At 44.6% G+C, this 20206-nt stretch overlaps 1 protein-coding gene and 1 long non-coding RNA gene across 3 annotated transcripts in view; both read left to right on the top strand.

Annotated features, from left to right (window-relative positions):
- Positions 1-20206, top strand: part of ntrk3b (neurotrophic tyrosine kinase, receptor, type 3b) — a 173455-nt gene that overhangs the window by 123215 nt on the left and 30034 nt on the right. For both annotated transcript variants that reach the window (XM_052064302.1, XM_052064301.1), the window contains one exon: positions 16595-16783. In XM_052064302.1, the coding sequence (XP_051920262.1) occupies positions 16595-16783 (189 nt within the window). The remainder of the gene's footprint in view (positions 1-16594; positions 16784-20206) is intronic.
- Positions 11985-16306, top strand: LOC127600080 (uncharacterized). Its single transcript, XR_007962259.1, has 2 exons — positions 11985-14522; positions 15447-16306. It is a non-coding gene; the product is annotated as an uncharacterized LOC127600080 (long non-coding RNA).

The raw sequence follows: 20206 nt of genomic DNA, 5'->3' as shown, positions 1-20206 counted from the left end.
TGGTGGGCGGAAGTGGCACTGCGGCGGACGTTAAATTGGCAACATTGGTTGCTTTGGTTTCACTTCATGTGTCACCATTGCCACTCCGTGATGAACCGTGTTACACGACCTGCATTGTTTTTTCAGAGTTTTGTCACATTGGCGATTTCTTAAGCGCCAATCTGTGGTCCTCGGTGATTTACATTTGACAACAGACGAAGTTAAATTTAGCAGGCTGTCCTCCTGTGTACATGACACTGAATGACAGCCAGCGCTGGATGACACGTGTGAGCGGATCCAACTGCTGATTGGAACCCCAATGCATTGCGTTCCATGATTTACCCTTCCCTTTTGGACTCTGTGCCATTTTGCTTTGAACAAATGTGTCTTTACATGTATTGCGCATCAACCGGCGTCCTTCGCTTTACTTTCAAATCTGCGTTCTGGGTCGGAAAATCTAACTGCATGGGTTAATCCGAGGTCGGGCCGGTTCACAGAGGCATGCGAGACATCCATTAAAGGGCCTCCATTATTTGGAATCGTATATGTTTTCGTGCTCCGTTCTCTGAAAAAGGACAAAAACAACAACCCAAGCTACCAAATGAGCAACCAAAGTAATTCGCTATTTCGGGTGGAAATATGAACCGTATAATTTGCTTCTTCAAACTAAAATCCGTGTGGTGTGTTCCGTTACTTTAGACACATTCACAGAATTTCTTGTTAATGAGTGAGGTGGAGGTTGAGAGCTTCTCCCCACCCCCATTTTTTAATGCCAAATACACAAATAAGGGGCGGCCCGGTAGTCCAGTGGTTAGCACGTCGGCTTCACAGTGCAGAGGTATCGGGTTCGATTCCAGCTCCGGCCTCCCTGTGTGGAGTTTGCAGGTTCTCCCCGGGCCTGCGTGGGTTTTCTCCGGGTGCTCCGCTTTCCTCCCACATTCCAAAAACATGCATGGCAGGCTGATTGGACGCTCTAAAATTGTCCCTAGGTTGTTCTTCTCTGTGTGCCCTGCGATTGGCTGGCAACTGATCCAGGGTGTCCCCCGCCTACTGCCCGAAGATGGCTGGGATAGGCTCCAGCACCCCCCGCGACCCTAGTGAGGATCAAGCGGTTCGGAAAATGGATGGATGGATACACAAATAAGCTTTACTATATGGTGTCGCCCACTTGATTGAGACAGCCGCGTCCCTGTTTGTGTACTGTATGTACAACGAACCACAATGTCAACAAAGTCACATTTTATACAACATACCAACGTCAGTGAAATTGCGGTACGTAAATGTGCCGTCAGGTCCCTCACTGTCGAAGTTCGGTGTCGTCGCTCACCTCGGCCGCAAGCCCTCGCGCAGCTGCGGCTCTAAGTCATCAAGTCAGCTGCGGCGTCCGACTCCCATATTGAGGAGCTTGTCAGCCGGCTGCCCTCTGCAACAATACTTCACTGGATCCTCCGCCGCACCGCATGTCACCGCAGCATAACGGATAGAGACGCGGGGGAGGAATTAGTCTGCGTTTAATTGACGCTCAGATCACCGTCGTCACACTCTGCGGTCTCGTCTGAACGTATTCCTGCCAGTGCCCTTAAAAAAAGACGACCCACGGTATAAATACCGTCCTGTCAATCATACTCAGGTGTCCGCAGTTATAAATATATCCTGTTATCAGCACAGCCGTGCCCTTGATGTGTTATACAGCACATTGAAGTCACCTCTTCCTGATGTATATTTGCTTCAGAGCTGGCCAAGAGCCCCAAGTGCCCCCTGTCCACACAGCACATTGATTGATAGGCGCTTGACGCTGTCGTGCCTCCCAATTTGTTAACCTACAAATACAACGTAGCTCAGCCTCGACTCGCGTGGTCTTCTTGTGTTGTTCTCGATGTCCTTCGATACATTTTTCAACATCGGGGCGAACCCTAATCAGCCACAGAGGTAACAATCACAGTCTTTCCAATTTGATGTGGATGTCATCCCATTACATCAGATCGACTCTGAGATGAGGTGGCTTGGGCATCTGATTCGGATGCCTCCTGAACGCCTCCCTGGTGAGGTGTTCCGGGCATGTCCCACCGGGAGGAGACCCCGAGGAAGACCCAGGACACGCTGGAGAGACTGTCACCCAGCTAGCCTGGGAACGCCTCGGGATCCCCCGGGGAGAGTTGGAAGAAGTAGCTAGGGAGAGGGAAGTCTGGGCTTCCCTGATAAAGCTATTGCCCCTGCGACCCGGCCCCGGATAAGCGGTAGAAGATGAATGGATGGATGGATGGACTCTGAGATAACACAACCCCCTAACCACTTCAACCAACTCTAATGACTTTACCGAATTCCCCGAGACATAATGACCAATCCAAAACTCCTGAACCTCCTGAACCCGTAATTCCCTTAACCTAATATCCTAACCTAAATTAATCATCTCCCTAATTTTATCACTTGCCTGATCTGTCGCCCAGACTAATTTCCTCAGGAAGCAGAACAAGTGTGAGTTCTTGTTTGTTGTCATTAGGGTCTGAGCATCAGATGGTACCCTCTTGGAACTCAATCACCTTTTTAGGAGTGTCAGTGCACACAAGTGTTGGTATGTGTATACTGGTGAATGTTGATTGTAGGAGTCCTGCATGTGACGTGCCAAAAGAATAAAAAGTTGAGTAGATCCATGGTGACCAACCCGGGTAGGCAATTATGGTTTGAAGCAGCCATTTTGGTTGAATATCATATATCGTACTTTGACAAACTCAGACTAGGGAATGTTTTCAATCAGGGGAAGGTACCCTAAACCAGTCATTTCCAACCAATATGATACATAAACGATCATCGGGTGTGCCACTGGAAAATGGCTTATTTTCGACGAATAATGTGTCTTTGTTGGTCTATCTTCATCAGCAACGATTTCTGACATGTAGAATAAGTGAATTTTCTTCCTTTAGATGGGCGATGGGACAAGGTGCAAAATAGTTTGGTGGAGACACATTTCAGACTGAGTAAATGTAAATTTGTAATAAAAAATCAGATTATGATCAAATGAAGGCGATACCTTATTATGTTTTTTTAAATGATTATTTTGCTGTCGTAAAACATGTATTGACTCACTGAAGTTGGGGAAAACCTTTCCTGGACAGATTGGTGATGCTAATTTGCACTTTTTTTTTAATCGACGTCATCAAATGTGAACGGAGCATGACATCAAATTGGATCTTTTTGCACATTTGCCATCAAAGGGGGTGCACGATCCCCCCCACACACACTCTCTCTTTTCTTACCACTGTGGAATACATTAGAAAGTCATCTCTTTGTGTGTGGCGAGGTCTACTTTTACCGCCATCAAAGCTCGCTCCCCTGTTCCCGCTCGCGCTGCGGTTGAGCGTGACGAATGCGAAATAGAAGCATCGAGGCAGAGGAGTGTGAAGGGTGATTTACTGTATCTTGGTGTACGCTGCTCAGATGTGTAAATACAATTACGTTGACCTCCACGTGCACGCCTTCCTTCCTTCCTTCCTTCACGCTCTCTCCCTGAGCCAATCGGAAGGGTCGCCGACACGCCATCACAGGGACGCTAAGCAAGTCAAGCGGATGTTTGCAAGGTTACTCTGTTACATTAGGTAATTGTAAAAACAATCAAATATCAAGCGTGGCTTGGATGAGTCGCGAGAGGCTTAGTGATTGAGATGGTCAAGCAGCATGTGGTTATGCATGTGCGTTATGTTCTTAGTGGCAGGAAACAATTGTAATTGTAAGAAGAAAAAAAACAGGTCATCTTATTTTAACCTGATGACAAATGGCAACGTGGATGGTGATACTAGAGTCTTGCTGTTTGGAATAGTGAAGCAGCATGTGGTCCGCTGACGACGTTATTCTCGTATGCTACATTCCAAATTGTGTCCAGTTGTATGTTGTCCAATGATTTTTCAAACAAATGGTAGCCAACAGTTTTTCTTGTCGCCAAGTAATTTGCAGGTGACAATTGAAACTGTTTTTCAACCCAACCTGAAAGCACCAAAAACGGTCAAGAGTAACACCGCCAAGCGAGGGAACAGTGTGATTGCTCAAAAGGGTGAAGCAGCAAGTGGTTTAACAAGTTGTTAGCTCGTTCTGAGTAGCTGTCACCTATTGTCTGTTTGTTTTTAAAATGAACTAACAAGAAAATCTTAACATGACGACGTTTGTGGTGACAATGTCGTCTTACTGTTTGGACAATAAAACCGTGTTGCTTAACACTGATGTAATATCCGAGTCGCACTGCTTTTAGTGGTGATGCAGCATGCGGCTCATTGTCCACGTTCATTCTTATTCTCAATCCCTAAAAAATTAAATCAATAAATCGTGTTTCTGCCCCACGAGGCCTCACGGCATTTTATACGGGTGTGACTGCAATCTCCTGTGTGTATTTTCTTCTGGTGTTGTGTCTTGTTGTTGTTTTGGAATACATGCCGGCTTAAACTCTGATCCCTGTGACTTGAAAGGCAAATTTTAGGACCTGAGGATGTTGGCTTGAGCATCCTCGCTAAACTGGCTCATGCTGGGACCGTGGCTTGTGAGATTTTCGTGGGGGTGGGGTGGGGGGGGTGGGTTTGCTCAAAAATCGGAATTTTGCACGCTGGTTGGCGCTCTGCTCACGTCTGCAGTGAGTGTTTGTGTTGTCTGCGCACAATGTGAAAACATGATGTCTCCCGGGAGCACAATGCAGTAGCTGTCAGTCAGTCAGCCATAAATATTTATACGCGACACGGCGCTGAGGTTTTGCCGCTGCCTCTTTTGAGCGCTTTCAATGTCGCCTCGTGTTCCACGGGCATTATCCTATCTTCCTCTCGCCGCCACCGACCAGTGACAATGTCCCTCTGCCGCCACGACGTTTAGCATTCCAACGTGCGAGTGTCGAGTTGCCGCGCTAATGTAAGCGATATTTACATCCAAGCCGGCATCGAGGTAATCGTTGGCCATTCCAGTGCGGCGATGATAAATGAAGTCTCGTGTTTGTATGTGTGCGCACATCTTTATGATCCAAATGAGTTTGTGTAGCAAAGCCACAATGGAATTTTCTCAATCACTTTTCGCTGCGACGAGAAGAATGTTGAGTGGCTCAGCTCTTTGCCAATTTGGAATACAGCAGGTGGGGTTTTACACATCTTTGGTTTTGGTGTTAAAGATAAATAGAGAAAATACAGCAGTCTTTGTTGTTCGGTCATTTTTCTGGAGGTATTAATTCTAATTTTGAGGTGAGACACCATAGAAAAGTTGCTTTTTTTGAAGCTTGTTTACCATTCATTCATTCATTCATTCATCTTCCGTACCGCTTGATCCTCACTAGGGTCGCGAGGGGTGCTGGAGCCTATCCCAGCTGTCTCCGGGCAGTAGGCGGAGGACACCCTGAATCGGTTGCCAGCCAATCGCAGGGCACACATAGACAAACAACTATCCACGCTCACACTCACACTTAGGGACAATTTAGAGTGTTCAATCAGCCTGCCACACATATTTTTGGAATGTGGGAGGAAACCGGAGCACCCGGAGAAAACCCACGCAGGCCCGGGGAGAACATGCAAACTCCACACAGGGAGGCCGGAGCTGGAATCGAACCCGGTACCTCTGCACTGTGAAGCCGACGTGCTAACCACTGGACTACCGGGCCGCCGCTTGTTTACCAATAAGCCCCATTTATTGTGGTTCTTGATCAGGGGTCGGCAACCCAAAATGTTTAAAGAGCCATATTTGACAAAAAAAAACCCCAAAATATCCAGAGCCAAAGCTACAAAAAATTAAAAGCCTTATAAAAGCCTTACAATGAAGGCAATACATGTTGTATGTATCTATATTAACTTACTATCAAAATGACTAAATTGGCTACTAATACACAATAAGCCTTCATGATTAAATGTTTTTGACCGAAGACCGACTTTTCGATCAACCAACCTCCCGTGATCTATTTGTTACCTCACACGCATGCCATAATGAGCAACAGCCATTACGGCAGACATTTTTCAAAAAGCTCCGGGCCTGCGTGGGTTTTCTCTGGGTGCTCCGGTTTCCTCCCACATTCCAAAAATATGCGTGGCAGGCTGATTGAACACTCTAAATTGTCCCTAGGTGTGAGTGTGAGCGTGGATGGTTGTTCGTCTCTGTGTGCCCTGCGATTGGCTGGCAACTGATTCAGGGTGTCCCCCGCCTACTGCCCGAAGACAGCTGGGATAGGCTCCAGCACCCCCTGCGACCCTTGTGAGGATTAAGCGGTTCGGAAAATGGATGGATGGTTGTTTAAGAACCGTCACGTTCAACAAATCCATATCATTGAGTTTAACAAATACCTGTTAGCTGAATGCTAACATATAATACGGGCGTACAGACGTTAGCAAAGATGTTGCGGTAAGTATCGACCTTCAAGCGACGGGGACTTGAACGCGTACACTGCACACAGGCACGTATTTTCTCTGCTTTGTGCACAACCGAGATTACATCAGTCATTGGGAGTAAATTGAGGACATTCCGTGCCTCCTGTTCTTGCTTTTCGGTATTCTGCATCACTCTCAGTAGACTCTCAGTGTCGAGTATTTCAACAATGTTTTAACTGACGCGGAAGTGTTTGGATGTCTGAAGGGTCTTTGGTGTCCGACCGCCAGGAATGTGTGAAATTAAATATGATATACAGTATTATATGTTCAATGATGAAGTATTGCCTCTGTTAGTGAAAATACAAACAATGATTTCAGAGCGGTTTAGTCAAAAACCCAAATGTAATTCCAGTTGAAAATCATCCATCCATCCATACATTTTCTAATCCACTTATCCTTTATTTTTTCGCACATTTGGAATTATATTCAGAACAAATATAGCACCTTATAAATATTGTATTACCAATTTGAGTGAGTCAAAAAATGTGTTGGTTTCTTGTTCAGCAGTTTTGAGCTGTATGTGGATACTTTGTTGTTTGATTCAAATCTGCAGTTGCTGGGTCAAGAAAGTGGATCTTTTATGCATATGCAATCAAAAAGGAAATCTATTAAGGGCATGTGTAATGCACATGTGCATATATATTGACCGGATTCAAAATATCATTTTTGTCGTACATTTGGTTGCGATGTGGTTGGTCCTACGTGCACCCTTCCAGTAGCACTGATGAAAAACTGTGAAAGGAAATGCAGAATACACTGTATTTCTTTGAAATTGTGGATAAACATCCTCCTTTATGACTCACTTTCGCTATGTTCATTCCCTGCGCCACTGTGGATGTTCATTGTGGTAGAGGACATGCCTCGCTTCTGACAACAGATATATGGGACATTTTCAAAGGCCGTCTTGCTTGGCTCGCCGCCGTATTGTTGGCGTCCGTAATGCCGCGGGAACGCACCGAGCATAAATCTCCAGTCGTCCACGTTGCGCAGGACGATAAATATCAGCTGTCCCGCAGTAGTAGGTCAGCGGCATCAAACCGGAAAGGACATGCGGGGGTGGTCCGTTGCGGGCGGCTGTTCAGTGAGGAGTTGAGTGACGCCATGTGTCAGCTTAGTTATTTTCATCTTCTCCAAGAGGTGAAGAGGCTAACGTGTAACCGGCAGGCATCTTCACACAGTGGTGGCATCTGGTAATTAAGTGCCCTAATTGTGCTACTATTGTGACCCTTTCACTGCCAAAGTCGTTGCAGATGCACCAAGAATTGAGAAATTGTACCGAGCAGTATAATGTAATGCAGTATACTCCGCTACGGTTTCCACTTTGGAGAAAAATATACAGAGCTTTTTAAAAAATAAACCTGAGTGAGTGAGCTTCATCATATCGAACCTCATTTCTTTGGTGTTTTTTTTTAATTTTATTTTAATTTGTTCTACACTTCATGTATGTTCCATTTGCGCACGTTATTACCAATTGATCATATTTCTTAAAATTATATTATTGTGCTACTTTTTGTGTTTTATTCTCAGCTATTTCATTTGAAAAACACTCTAATGTTCTTACCACCGGGTTCGATTCCAGCTCCGGCCTCCCTGTGTGAAGTTTGCATGTTCTCCCCGGGCCTGTGTGGGTTTTCTCCGGGTGCTCCGGTTTCCTCCCACATTCCAAAAATATGCATGGCGGGCTGATTGAACACTCTAAATTGTCCCTAGGTGTGAGTGTGAGCATGGATGGTTGTTCGTCTCTGTGTGCCCTGCGATTGGCTGGCAACTGATTCAGGGTGTCCCCCGCCTACTGCCCGGAGACAGCTGGGATAGGCTCCAGCACCCCCCGCGACCCAAGTGAGGATCAAGCGGTTAGGAAGATGAATGAATGAATGAATGTTCTTACCGTATTTGATGACACTTTTTGGGGTGGGAAATCTCAATGACATCTTTGAGGATATATTCATACTGTGGCAGCCCGGTGGTGCAGTGGTTCGCGCATCAACCTCACAAAGGTTCCTGGTTTAATTCCAGCGCCGGCCTTCCTGTGTGGAGTTTGCTCCCTGCGCCTCCGTGGGTTTCCTCCCACATTCCCAAAACATACATGGCAAGCTGACTGAATACTGAATTGTCCCGAGGTGTGAGTGTGCGCGCGGATGGTTGTTCGTCTCTATGTGCCCTGCGATTGGCTGGCAACTGGTTCAGGGTGTCCCCCCGCCTACTGCCCGAAGACTGCTGGGATAGGCTCCAGCACCCTCCGCGACCCTTGTGAGGATAAAGCGGTTCATAAAATGGATGGATGGATGGATTTTCACACTTTTACAATGCCGTATTTCCTGTTACAGTTTAAATCTATGTGTTCATTTAAAAATACAGATGGATTCAAATTGGCTTAATGTTTTCCATTACGGTTGCATTATTATTTTTGTCATTTCTTTGAAATTGCTGATTGTTGCATTTGGAATATACAGCACACTCCATCAATATTGATTTTTCCCCCCTAAACAATATAAGACTAAATAAAAAAAAACAGAACAATTTGACCTTTAATTCAAGAGTAATTTATTCTGTGGAAACAAATCCCACATTCAAGAAGAATTCTTTGGCAGCCCATCATATGTTCCATAATGACTATCAGCCCTGCTGTTAATACTTTGAGCAAAACAGCACCTCATCTTCACCAAAATTGTTTCACTAGATGGGAAAAGACAGAAAAAGGGACGTCTGACCATTCCACTTTGCACAAACTAGAGAAACAATCCAGCGTCTTGTTTTTTTTTTTTTCTTTACGCCCCTCTGCATTTTTTGGGGGGCGTTCTGGGTACACTGAAATGCCAATTTGAGAGCTTGAGTCTTGTGAAACATTTCGACATTTTTCAGTATGAGAGTATGCTTTTGCAATAAAAACTGAATTCATTTTTAGGCCGTTCACACCTTAACCAGGAGTGCCAATATTTATGGAGGACACCGTGTGTGCGTTTTATCGCAGGTTGCAAAACGCACACGAACATCCTCAGTCACCCCGTTCTCTAGTCAATAACAAACCAAGATTGAGTTCTTCTCTGTTGACTTCATTTCCATGGGCTTGACAGCGTCAGTGGCTGGTGGTGATTATGAGGGTGATGAGGTTTCTTTGATCAGTCCCCGTGATGATCAAGCCCACCTACTCGTGTTTTTTTTTTTTTCCTACCACCTCGCCACACGTGAACTTAATTGGGCTCCCGTCCGTCATTAATGAGAAGCCTCTCTGTGAGTTATCCTTCCTGTGTTCTCTTGTTCGTGTCCTCCAGTTAAATCCAGTCCTAATTAACTACCTTTGAAATGGAATCTGTGTGATAATTACCACAAGGAGGTGGAACGGAAGCAATCGCGCTCTGCAAAATTTATTTCACACCACAGGGATTTTTTTTTTTTTTTTTTTTGTCTGTGTGCGTGTCCCGAGAATCACCTTCATCGTCCATTTTGGAAGCGGAGACACGCCTGCGCGGCGAAGTAGTCATTTTAATCCAAAGAATATAAAAGAATCAGTCAAAAGTAAAATGAGAGTGATAAAACAAAGGGGGGGGGGGAGGAAAACCTAAAGAGTGCTGTAAAAAGGAAAAATGTCAGTTGCGCGCCACATTAAGTATACATAGTTGTTCACTTCTTATTGCATTTTTCTTTCAAACTTTCTATGGGGTCGTTCCGGCTGTTCATATTCAACTAAATGTCGCTCGATAGACCTCTGTCAAGTTTCTTTCTTTCTTTTTTTTTTTTTAAATCCTCGTCTTCGTCGATGCCGCTTGCTTTCGTCAAAATTTTGCCATGAGGCTTTGTGCAGAATTCTCGGAGATGTTAAGAAATATTGAAAAAGGAGCTTTGCGGTTGTTTGATGGATTCTTCCACTGTGTGTGTCCTCACCCGCCACAAAGTGTGGGGAAAATCATTTCAGTCGAGCTGGTCTAGAAGGTCACAAGCAAGACTCTGAGGTTTGGACTGTTTTCTTGCCACTTTATATTCATTTACTCGAGTGCAGAAAGTCCCGGCCGGGCATGCACATACGCTGCTCGCCATTGATTTGTCGAGAGAGAACATTTCAGCCTTACAATGAGATGTTTAAGTAGCGTTCATTAGAAGTTTCTATTCGTGTGTTCTTTTTATTCTTAGTACCCATCAATAATGCAATGGAATGAGAGGCGGAATTAATTGTTCCCTTCTTGAGTTTCCAAATGTCAAATAAAGAGCCTGGATATGCAAAGTTAAGACAGTAAGAAAAAGGAGTAACCCAACACACCAGTAGTTTAAACCGGATGTTAAAATGCCAGAAGCGTGAAGCTGCATGTGCTATGTATTAGGTCGACACTTGACATGGATTGGCTAAAAAGAAAAAAAAAGTTTAAGTTAAATTCATGATAAAGGAGTTAAGTTGGATTAGGTTGGGTTTGGGTTCGAAGTTAATGTTGGTGTTGTCGAACACAATTAAGAATTTGTGTCGGCATTGGGGCTGAAAGGTTTTCTAAAACAATATTCCAATTGCAATTTTATTTGCAATAATTTGAAATGATACATGCATGCATTATATTGGCAAATTTAAATTTGCAATCCAAGCACTTGTTTGCTTTCTTATATTTTTTTTGCTCATGAGATTTTTATTTATCCGGTTCATTCAATTCTTAGACAATTGTCCTTCTGTTTTTTTTTTTTTTAATTATAATTTACAATCTAATGACACTTGTACATTTCTGTGGTTGCGGAAGTAGGTAAAAGTGAGATCATATAGCCGGGGTCCCCAAACTCCGGCCCGCGGGCCGGATCCAGCCCACGGGCACATTTGACCCGGCCCCCTAACCCTCCTGTTGTCCTCGGGTCAAAATGACCCGTCACTGTGTTAAAAACGCCCCCAAAACTCCCTAAATGATAATTTTTTTACTTGAAATTTTATGACTTTTCCTAGATTGTCCCCAACTACAGAAAAATTGAAATGTTGTTTTTATTCACATGTTCAAGGAAGCTGTACAAAAAAAAAAAAGTACAAAGGTGGTCTTCAGGGCAAAATGACCCCTGACGCAAATAGGGTTGAAATCAAGGTCACAAAGTTATTTACACACTATAGAATGTTTCAGTGTTTTAGTTGTGTCTCAGATCAATTAGTAGTACATGTGAACAAGACGGTAGCAGACATAAACAAGACAAGATAGGTGGCGTTCTGGTAGATGGCAGAACTCTTTTTTTGTGGATTTCAAGGGGCTATAAAGAGATTTATATTTCCTGTTTTTTCTGTAAAGAACTCAGAGATGGTTATTTAGTTATTATTTATTTCATTAATAGTGTTATTATTTGTTTCCTGACTTTTTTTTCCTGTAAAGAACCTAGAAAGGGTTATTTGCTTATGTGTGGCTTTCTGGGAAACAATACATTTTTTAAGCTCCCCTACAATCGTTGATGTTACAAACTGACACCATCAGAGAAGGGAAAAGTTATGTGGCCCTCACAGGAAACGTTTGGGGACCCCTGTCATATAGAAACATCATATCACGTATACAGAAAAATGATATACTTGGAGTTGCGGCGGGGTGTTATGGCGACGAAATGTTTTCTTTTTCCAGTAGGAGGCGTAACAGTATACAGTATAACAGTAATAATTCAGAATCACTTGTTGAAGGTTCTTAAGATCTAAACCAAAACATTTCCCCCATAATGAAAATAACGAGCCATCTATTTGAGGTGAGTAGTTCTCCTACTTGTTGCCTCGTGTGTTTGGGTGGATCCACGCTTACCACTGACAAAAACACAATTTTTGGGGGGGGAGTGGCTGAGTTGCAGCACGGCGTTGCCTTTAAGCTCTTCGATCTATCTCAGCGATGCGCTGACAACGGCGTAATGAAAGAGACTATTTTGAATCCTGGTGGGGGGTGTCGGTAGTAAATTACCGTGGCATCTGGGTGGCGGCGATGATGCTGATGTCACCCCTGATCAATCGATCTGGGCGAATTAGCTAATGCACCTGAGGCGGGCGCCTTACATAAACATAAAACACTTTGGCGAAAATGCCGCTGGCCGCGATCGCCGCCATCGCGCATTACGGGCGAGGGAACATTGACGAATGCCGACCCGAGTCTACCGTCTGCCGGGGGAGTTGTGAGCGATCTTTGCCAGAGTGGCATCATTCTCGAAGACAAATGGAAGGATGCTAGCGCAGGGGAAATGTATTAGAAAGCTCATCTTTAAACATCATCCAGCAATCTGGTTCTTTGCCACCGTCAGAGTCCACATTAGCATAGCTTTGTTAGGAATGGTGCGACATAGGTGGTGCAAAATGTTTGGAGGGGCAGGGGGGCGGGGGGTACTTGAGAAAGGAATTAGTTACTTGGGGAGTAGACATTTTAGCCGCTCATATTTACATGACTAGATATGTTTGGTGGGTTGTAGGTAGATACATACAATGGGTAGTAAAGTTGGTAAATCTCGTAACGAGTAACAGATCTGCAGACTCGATTCAGTTAGGCGAGCCCGGATCCATCCATCCATCCATCTTCTACCGCTTATCCGGGGCCGGGTCGCGGGGGCAACAGCTTTAGCAGGGAAGCCCAGACTTCCCTCTCCCTAGCTACTTCTTCCAGCTCTCCCCGGGGGATCCCGAGGCGTTCCCAGGCCAGCTGGGTGACATAGTCTCTCCAGCGTGTCCTGGGTCTTCCTCGGGGTCTCCTCCCGGTGGGACATGCCCGGAACACCTCACCAGGGAGGCGTTCAGGAGGCATCCGAATCAGATGCGCAAGCCACCTCATCTGGCTCCTCTCGATGTGGAGGAGAAGCGGCTCGACTCGGAGCCCCTCCCGGGTGACCGAGCTTCTCACCTTATCTCTAAGGGAGAGCCCGGACACCCTGCGGAGAAAACTCATTTCGGCCGCTTGTATCCGGGATCTCGTTCTTTCGGTCACGACTAGAGATTTCACGAGCCCGGATTTCAAAGCAAATACGGTGAAGCAGCATTTAGCGGTTATGCTGCACACATATGAAATAAGATGCCAACAGTAATGAATTCAGCCCCACATTTAACTGCTTGTAATCCAATTAAAACACAAAACGATGCTCTACCTTTGATTTATATTAGTGTAAGCATGTTTTAAATTATATTCTCCAAAATCCCGTTCTTGCACTCGATGATTCCGTTTTTAATATGCAACTGTTATTTCTGGGCTTTGCTTTTAAATGTCTTCACCACTATTGTTTGTAAATGTACTTGTAGTGAAGTTGACCTAGCGTGTGTATGAAATGTGCTATCCTCTATCGAATAACTAAAGTTGCTTTGCCTTGGATTTAGCAGCTACCTTCGATGTCTCCATAGTTGGGTCTGCAGTTTTGTGAATTGTGAAACACGCTGACTCTGCACTGGACCTTTAGGGTAGTTGTGTAGTCCATTGGAGTTACAGTATATACGTACTCGTGGGTATGGCTTTTTCCATCACACACCTAAGAAAAATGCTATTCTTACATTGGTCTCAAATCCGAGAGGTCTGATTTTTCTTTTGTCGTTGGCAGAAAAGCAACTTGCGTGCATGCGTGTGTGTGTGTGCTTTTGGAGCACAGCCATCATCGATCTGCCTCAGGAGTCTGATCAGATGGTTTTTCATTCCATTTCCTATGTCCTATGAATCAGACAGAGGTACCATTTTTTTGAGGGGGGGCTCTTTTTTTTTCCTTCTCTTTTTTTGCCATCCCGGCATTGTGGACTTCTTCCATGTGTGGGTGCGTGTGAGGGTTTTTTGAAGCCATGGTTGTTTGTTGTGCACTGTTGGGTCTTTTTGTGTGCTTTCCAATAAGCGCTCGCTCAGCGGAGGTTTTTGGCATCCCAGAGGAGAAGGAAAACTCAAAAATACCATCCTTTTGGTCCTATTTTTCTCCGAGACACCACTCAGCTCAAGTAAAATGATGTGAGCCTAATCTTCTCTTCATGCAAATACAATTTAAATAGAAATAGAAAGTATACAGCATAACAGCAGGTCATTAGTTAAGTAGGTTGGCCGACATGGTGGTGCTGTAGATACTGTAGGTAGGTAACATGCATAAATTTGGAATACGGGTAGCTTGTCGGTTCTTTGGATAGATGCATGGGTTTGGTAAATAGATCACAGGTGAGGTAAGCAGTGCAATGGTCAATATTTCATATCAGTGGTCAGTCAGTAGGTGGGTTGTTATCGTAGGTAGGTAGAAAGGAACAAATATGTTGTTTGATAAGATAAGATAAGATATCCTTTATTCGTCCCACAATGGGGAAATTTACAGCCTCCAGCAGCAAGAATGTATGTAGAAAGAAGAAAGGAGAAAGAGAAAAAAAAACAACAAACATCTTTCAATTAAATACAATATCAACACAATGGATAAAAATTATTATTATTATGATTGTTATTTTTTATTCATCAGCCTGACAGCAGTCGGTAGGAACGAGCGTCGGTATCTCTCCTTCTTGCAGCGCGGGTGTAACAGTCTCTGGCTGAAGGAGCTACCAAGTGCTGTCAGGGCGGGCTGGAGGGGGTGGGAGGGACTGGCCATCATAGCTTTTAGCTTAGTTAGCATCCTTCTGTTGCCCACCTCCTCCAGAGTGTCAAGGGAGCAATCCAGGACAGAACTGGCCTTCCTGACCAGTCGCTCCAGTCTCTTCCTGTCCCGGGCTGAGATGCTGCCTGACCAGCAGACAATGCCATAATGGATGGCCGAGGCCACCACCGAGTTATAGAACGTCTTAAGGAGTGACCCCTGAACCCCAAAAGACCTCAGTTTCCTGAGTAGGAAGAGTCGGCTCTGTCCTTTCCTAATCAGGGTGTCCGTGTTTGTAGACCAGTCCAGTTTGTCGTTCAGAAGAACACCAAGGTACTTGTAGGAGGTCACCTTCTCTATGTCCATACCCTGGATGTTCATCGGTGCTGGTGAGGACTTTTTCCTGCAGAAATCCACAACCAACTCCTTAGTTTTCCTAGGGTTGATCTGGAGGAAATTCTGCTGGCACCAGTCCACAAAGTCCTTTGTCAGTCCCCTGTACTCCCGATCGTCCCCTTCTGTAATGAGGCCAACAACAATGGTCAATATTTCATATCAGTGGTCAGTCAGTAGGTGGGTTGTTATTGAAGGTAGGTAGAAAGGAACAAATATGTTGTTTGTAGGTCAATAGGTAAAGTAGGTAGGCAGGTAGGGCACGTCTGTTATGGGTTGACCCACAAAAAAGTCCCAAGAAGCCATATGGGGGGGAAGAAAAAAACATAACAAAACAAAACAGGAAGTTCTGCAACTTTTTTATGATCATGATGCCCATTTCAAGGGTAAAACGTCATCTTGAGATCAGATTGAGGCTCACTTGTGAAGAATTTGAGTTTTCATTATGTGTGGGTGCAGCATGGCAACAAATAACTGCATAAAATTCAAACTCTCCAAACTCAGCACCGCATGGTCAATTAGTCGTTTTACTTTTTTATTTAATTTATTTTTTTTTTTGTACCATAAAGTGATAACTCGGGAGTGTTTTGGACAAATAAGGAGTTCGCTTCTGGAAAAGGATTTATTTTAAGAGAATGGGCCCCTAAAAAATAAAAACCCAACGACGTGGCTCCCTACTGCGCTTGGCAATTTGTCCGAGCCGATGCGTTGCTCGCGTCCATAATAAAGTGAGTGCTCCGATATGAAAGCGCAGACGACAGCAACGGCGACACAGCTGTCCTGAATAAATTGCGGCTTTCGCGTTAACATCCCACCTCCGCTCCCCATTCCCAGGCTTGAGTCTATTATTGGATGTCGCTTGCCCTTGATTAGCTATTTGCCGCCTTGTGATGGAAGCACTCGGTATTGTGGGTAAACAGATCGACTGTCACCACTCCGCCACTGTTGACTTCCTGTATGCGTGCCTGTTTTCTACGTGTCAAAGTGAGGGAACAAACACATACTTATAATAGGTACACGCTTTTGGGGGGGGGGGGGGGGGGGGGGGGGGGGGGGGGGGATCTAATACTTTTTTTTTTTTTAATCAAAAGATGACATACCTTTTTCTTCTTGTAAGACCAATATTTTTTGGGGGGGTCTTTTACAATTTTATTGTGAAAATACAGGTATACATTTTTGTTTTTTCCTTTCAAAAATGTTATTCTCATATTGGAAGGGGTTTTTTTTCCTAAAAAATAAGGCGCCTTTTCTCTCCAATAATCCATTTCCCTGTGACTAAACATTTTTCAAAAAGAAAATAAATCCTCAAAAATGCGCTCTCACCGATGGCAAATCCCATCTGGTTTCAGGTCCGGTGGCGGTGATCAGCGGCGAGGAAGACTCAGCCAGCCCTCTTCACCATGTCAACCACGGGATTATCACGCCGTGCACGCTGGACGCGGGACCGGACGCCGTCGTCATCGGGATGACTCGCATCCCCGTGGTGGAGAACCCGCAATATTTCCGACACGGACACAACTGCAACAAGCCGGCCACCCGTGAGTACACAATGATGACCCTCACCCGGCCCTACTTTCTCAGAGTTGTTTTTAAAAAGTGTCCACGAACTGATATGGACAACCGTCAAGTCCCAAGGTGCACTTCTGCTGTAATTTGCTGTTTATCTTTCCAACGAGACACACTGAGACCCCCGAGGCCCTCGCCGTAATGTGTTGTCATCTATTGTGCAGAGCCATGCGGCGCGAGCATCTGGTAGCCTTCTTCATACAGAATCAACTCAGCCTAATTAGCAGCCACCGCGTCGAGCCCCCATTCGTTCGAAACCCGACGAACAAAGTACGGGCGTGTTGTGGACTTGTCTTTTTGGCTCGCTCCCAAAATGGCTGTCGGTCAGGCGGCGACGCGCGTTCTCGAGCGGGAACGGAAGGCAATGGAAGGAAATCCCATTTAGTGGTGATAAATAAATGAGGGCTCTTATGTATTATGAATGGCATGAATTGTTAATGGCCGCTCGTCGGCTGATTTATGACATTGCATGCCGCGCACGCAGCGTCTGATTGCCAGCTAATGAATAAATGACACTCCGATGAAACTTCCACCTGCACGTGGAAGTCGCTCGCAGGTTGCGAAGTACATTTGGATGGTACGCAGACCTCAGAAGAAGAGTGGCTGCGTGATGTTCTGAATCCTAAACCCATCACAAGGTCATAGTGACCACCGTTTTTTCACCAGTGCGGCTGGGATAACAAAATGGCTCCCGACTGTTTTTGTCTGCGCTGAATACGAAAGTGTTGCTTACCCTCATGATACTCACCCTGTGGGGGGGAAAAAATATATTTATTTATTGTCCTCAGATGAATGTGTTCCTTTCCCTCAGGATGCTCGCCCTGCAATATCTTTTTTTTTTCTCGTAATGACTTTTTTTCCTCAAAAATATTACAATTAATATGGACAAATTTATTCTTGGCTAATTTTTTTTTCTGAAAAAAAATGAATAAATAATCCGATTAATTCCAACCTTTTTTTTTTCCATGTACAGTCACAAACGTTTTTTTCTCGAAAGACAATTAAGTCTTTTAAACTTGCAATTTTCCTTAATTTTTTTTTTAGCCTTAGATTTTTTTTTCTAAAACATATCCTTTTCCTTGAAAGTACAAACATGTTTTTTTTTTTAATTTTTCAACTTCATTTTGAGCTCCCACTTTTTTGCTTTTTTTTTTTAACTCTATTTGCCAGGTGACTGACTGGCGAACAGTTCAAGGTGTAGTCTGCCTTTCACCCAAAATCTGTTGGGATTGGCTCCAACGCCTCCCCCCCCCCTAACCCGTCCAACCCACCCACCCGTGACCCTGTTCAGGATCAGCGGTGTTAAAAATGGATGATCGGTTGGAAAAAAAACCTAATGATTTAGTTTTTCTCTCACACTTGTATATGATGCACTGTATATTTTTTCTCTCCACTTCACTGTACAACTTTTTACATTGGAAAAATATGACCGCATTCTCACAACTTGAAGCAATACTTTTTGCCTTTTTTTTTGTTTTTTGTTTCAGAAGTGCATCATATTAAAAGTCCAAAACTCATCACAAGGTCATAATGGCCTCCGCTATTCCAGTCGCTGGCCAGGAAAAAAAAAAAATGGCTCCCGACTGTTTCTGCCTGCGCTGAATATGAATGTGTTCGCTACCCTGAGGACGCACGCCCGGGGAAAAGAAAATGCATGTGCTTATCAGTGTGTGTATTTGCGTGTGTGTCTGTGTAGGTGTTTGCCAGCCTGTGTCAACCTGTGAATGAGAGTGCGGATGTGGGCGGACTGCTAGTGCAGCTCGCGACCACTGTTTTCCTGCATCGTCTCTGCAGGGCCGTGACTGCAGCAGTCCTGGTTTCTGTGGAGGGATTGTGTCGGGGGTGGTCTCAGGGGACCCACCCTATTGTCCGGCAAAGAGCTTTATTCAGCTCAGATACAGTAGAGCTGCGTTATTGATAGCCGACTACCGATCTGTAATGTATTCATTCATTTAGTTGAAAGCTTTGTGTTCAAGGGAATATACTGCTGGCATTTTCCCCCTTTTACACGTGACACACACACACTGCTTTCGAGCAGCAGCATGTCCATCGGTAATGTGATGGTCAAGTCCAGTCCGCCGTCTCAACCAGAAAAACAAGGTGGTTGTATAAAAACCGCCGGCCTTCAACGTTGCTGACGCTCGCGTTTTCCCCCCGGCCGCGAAATGGTTTATTCATGAGTATTTTATCTTCCACTAACCCCCTGGCCCAGCCGAGTGTGTTTTTATTTTAGTATGGTTAAATATCGCCTCGGAACAAGACAGATCTAAGGAGAATCTGCATATTCCTACAATACATCTTCAGGAAAAGGTCTGCGAAAGGTGGATGCAATGGTCACCTGATTGTAGTCGAACTTGAGTCGAACCTGCGAGCCGAATATTTTGGATTCACAATGACCACTTGAGGGCGACAAATTTAGTCAGTTGGCTCTCAACCTGGCGCCAGGCTGAAGGAGTTTCGTTCCTAAGGTGGCAAAAGCCTGTCCGTCAGTAACCTTTGCTAATGCTTTGTTCGCCTATTCATAGATGTTCTCCATTAGAATGGTCACCAGAAAATTTTTAATCGGCGATTAATTGAGGTGAACCGAAAATTATATATATGCTGATTTCAAGAATGTTTCTCCCAGCAGATCAGGTGCACAATACAGATTTAACCATGCAATTTATGGATATGACGTTTCAAAAAAAAAAAAAAAAGAAAAAAGAAAATCCACCTGTTGCAATGTATGTTCGTTTTGATGATCCACGGACCGATACCAGTCCGCAGCCCGGGGGTTGGGGACCGCTGGGATTGGAGGATTGTTGCTTTGTCACAATCTTGTGGCATCTTAGTACGAGGCAAGTCGAGATCCGATCAGCAGGACGTTTCTGAGATTTTTTTTTCTTTCTCGAGAAAGAAGTTAACATTTAACAAGAACAAAGTCTCACTTATTGGAAAAGAAGATGAAGTAAGGGAAAAGTATTGATCACACATCAGGGAAATTAAGTGGATACAGCAGCAAACGAAAATGACTAATATGAAAAGAGCATGATCAAAACGAAGCAATTGAGAGGTAAATGTGATTTACAAAAAGCATCAAGTTGAGCCAACAGCAACGTTGTGTAGTTTGAAAGTGTTCTTGTTGCGGGTGCGCTTGGCCATGTGTGGGTGCGATAAAGTTATTGAGTACAATTGAAGAGTCGTATTGCAGTGAGCAGAAGTGACTTGTGCTAGCTAGCGCGCCACACATCTCATGCGCACCTCGAAACCTCCGCCTAAAATCCACATATTCGCAGAACCGATTGAGACCTTTTGTGCTCAGGCCAAAGCGACGTAAAATTAATCATTGTGGAAGCTTGCGGCATCTTGAAGCAATTATGAACCATTTTGGGGCGACGTCAGTTACCGGGCACTTT

Source organism: Hippocampus zosterae, chromosome 4 (assembly GCF_025434085.1).
Source record: "Hippocampus zosterae strain Florida chromosome 4, ASM2543408v3, whole genome shotgun sequence".
NCBI classification, from domain to species: Eukaryota; Metazoa; Chordata; class Actinopteri; order Syngnathiformes; family Syngnathidae; genus Hippocampus; species Hippocampus zosterae.
The sequence above is the reverse complement of the archived record's forward strand: the minus strand, read 5'-3'. Positions and strand labels throughout refer to the sequence as shown.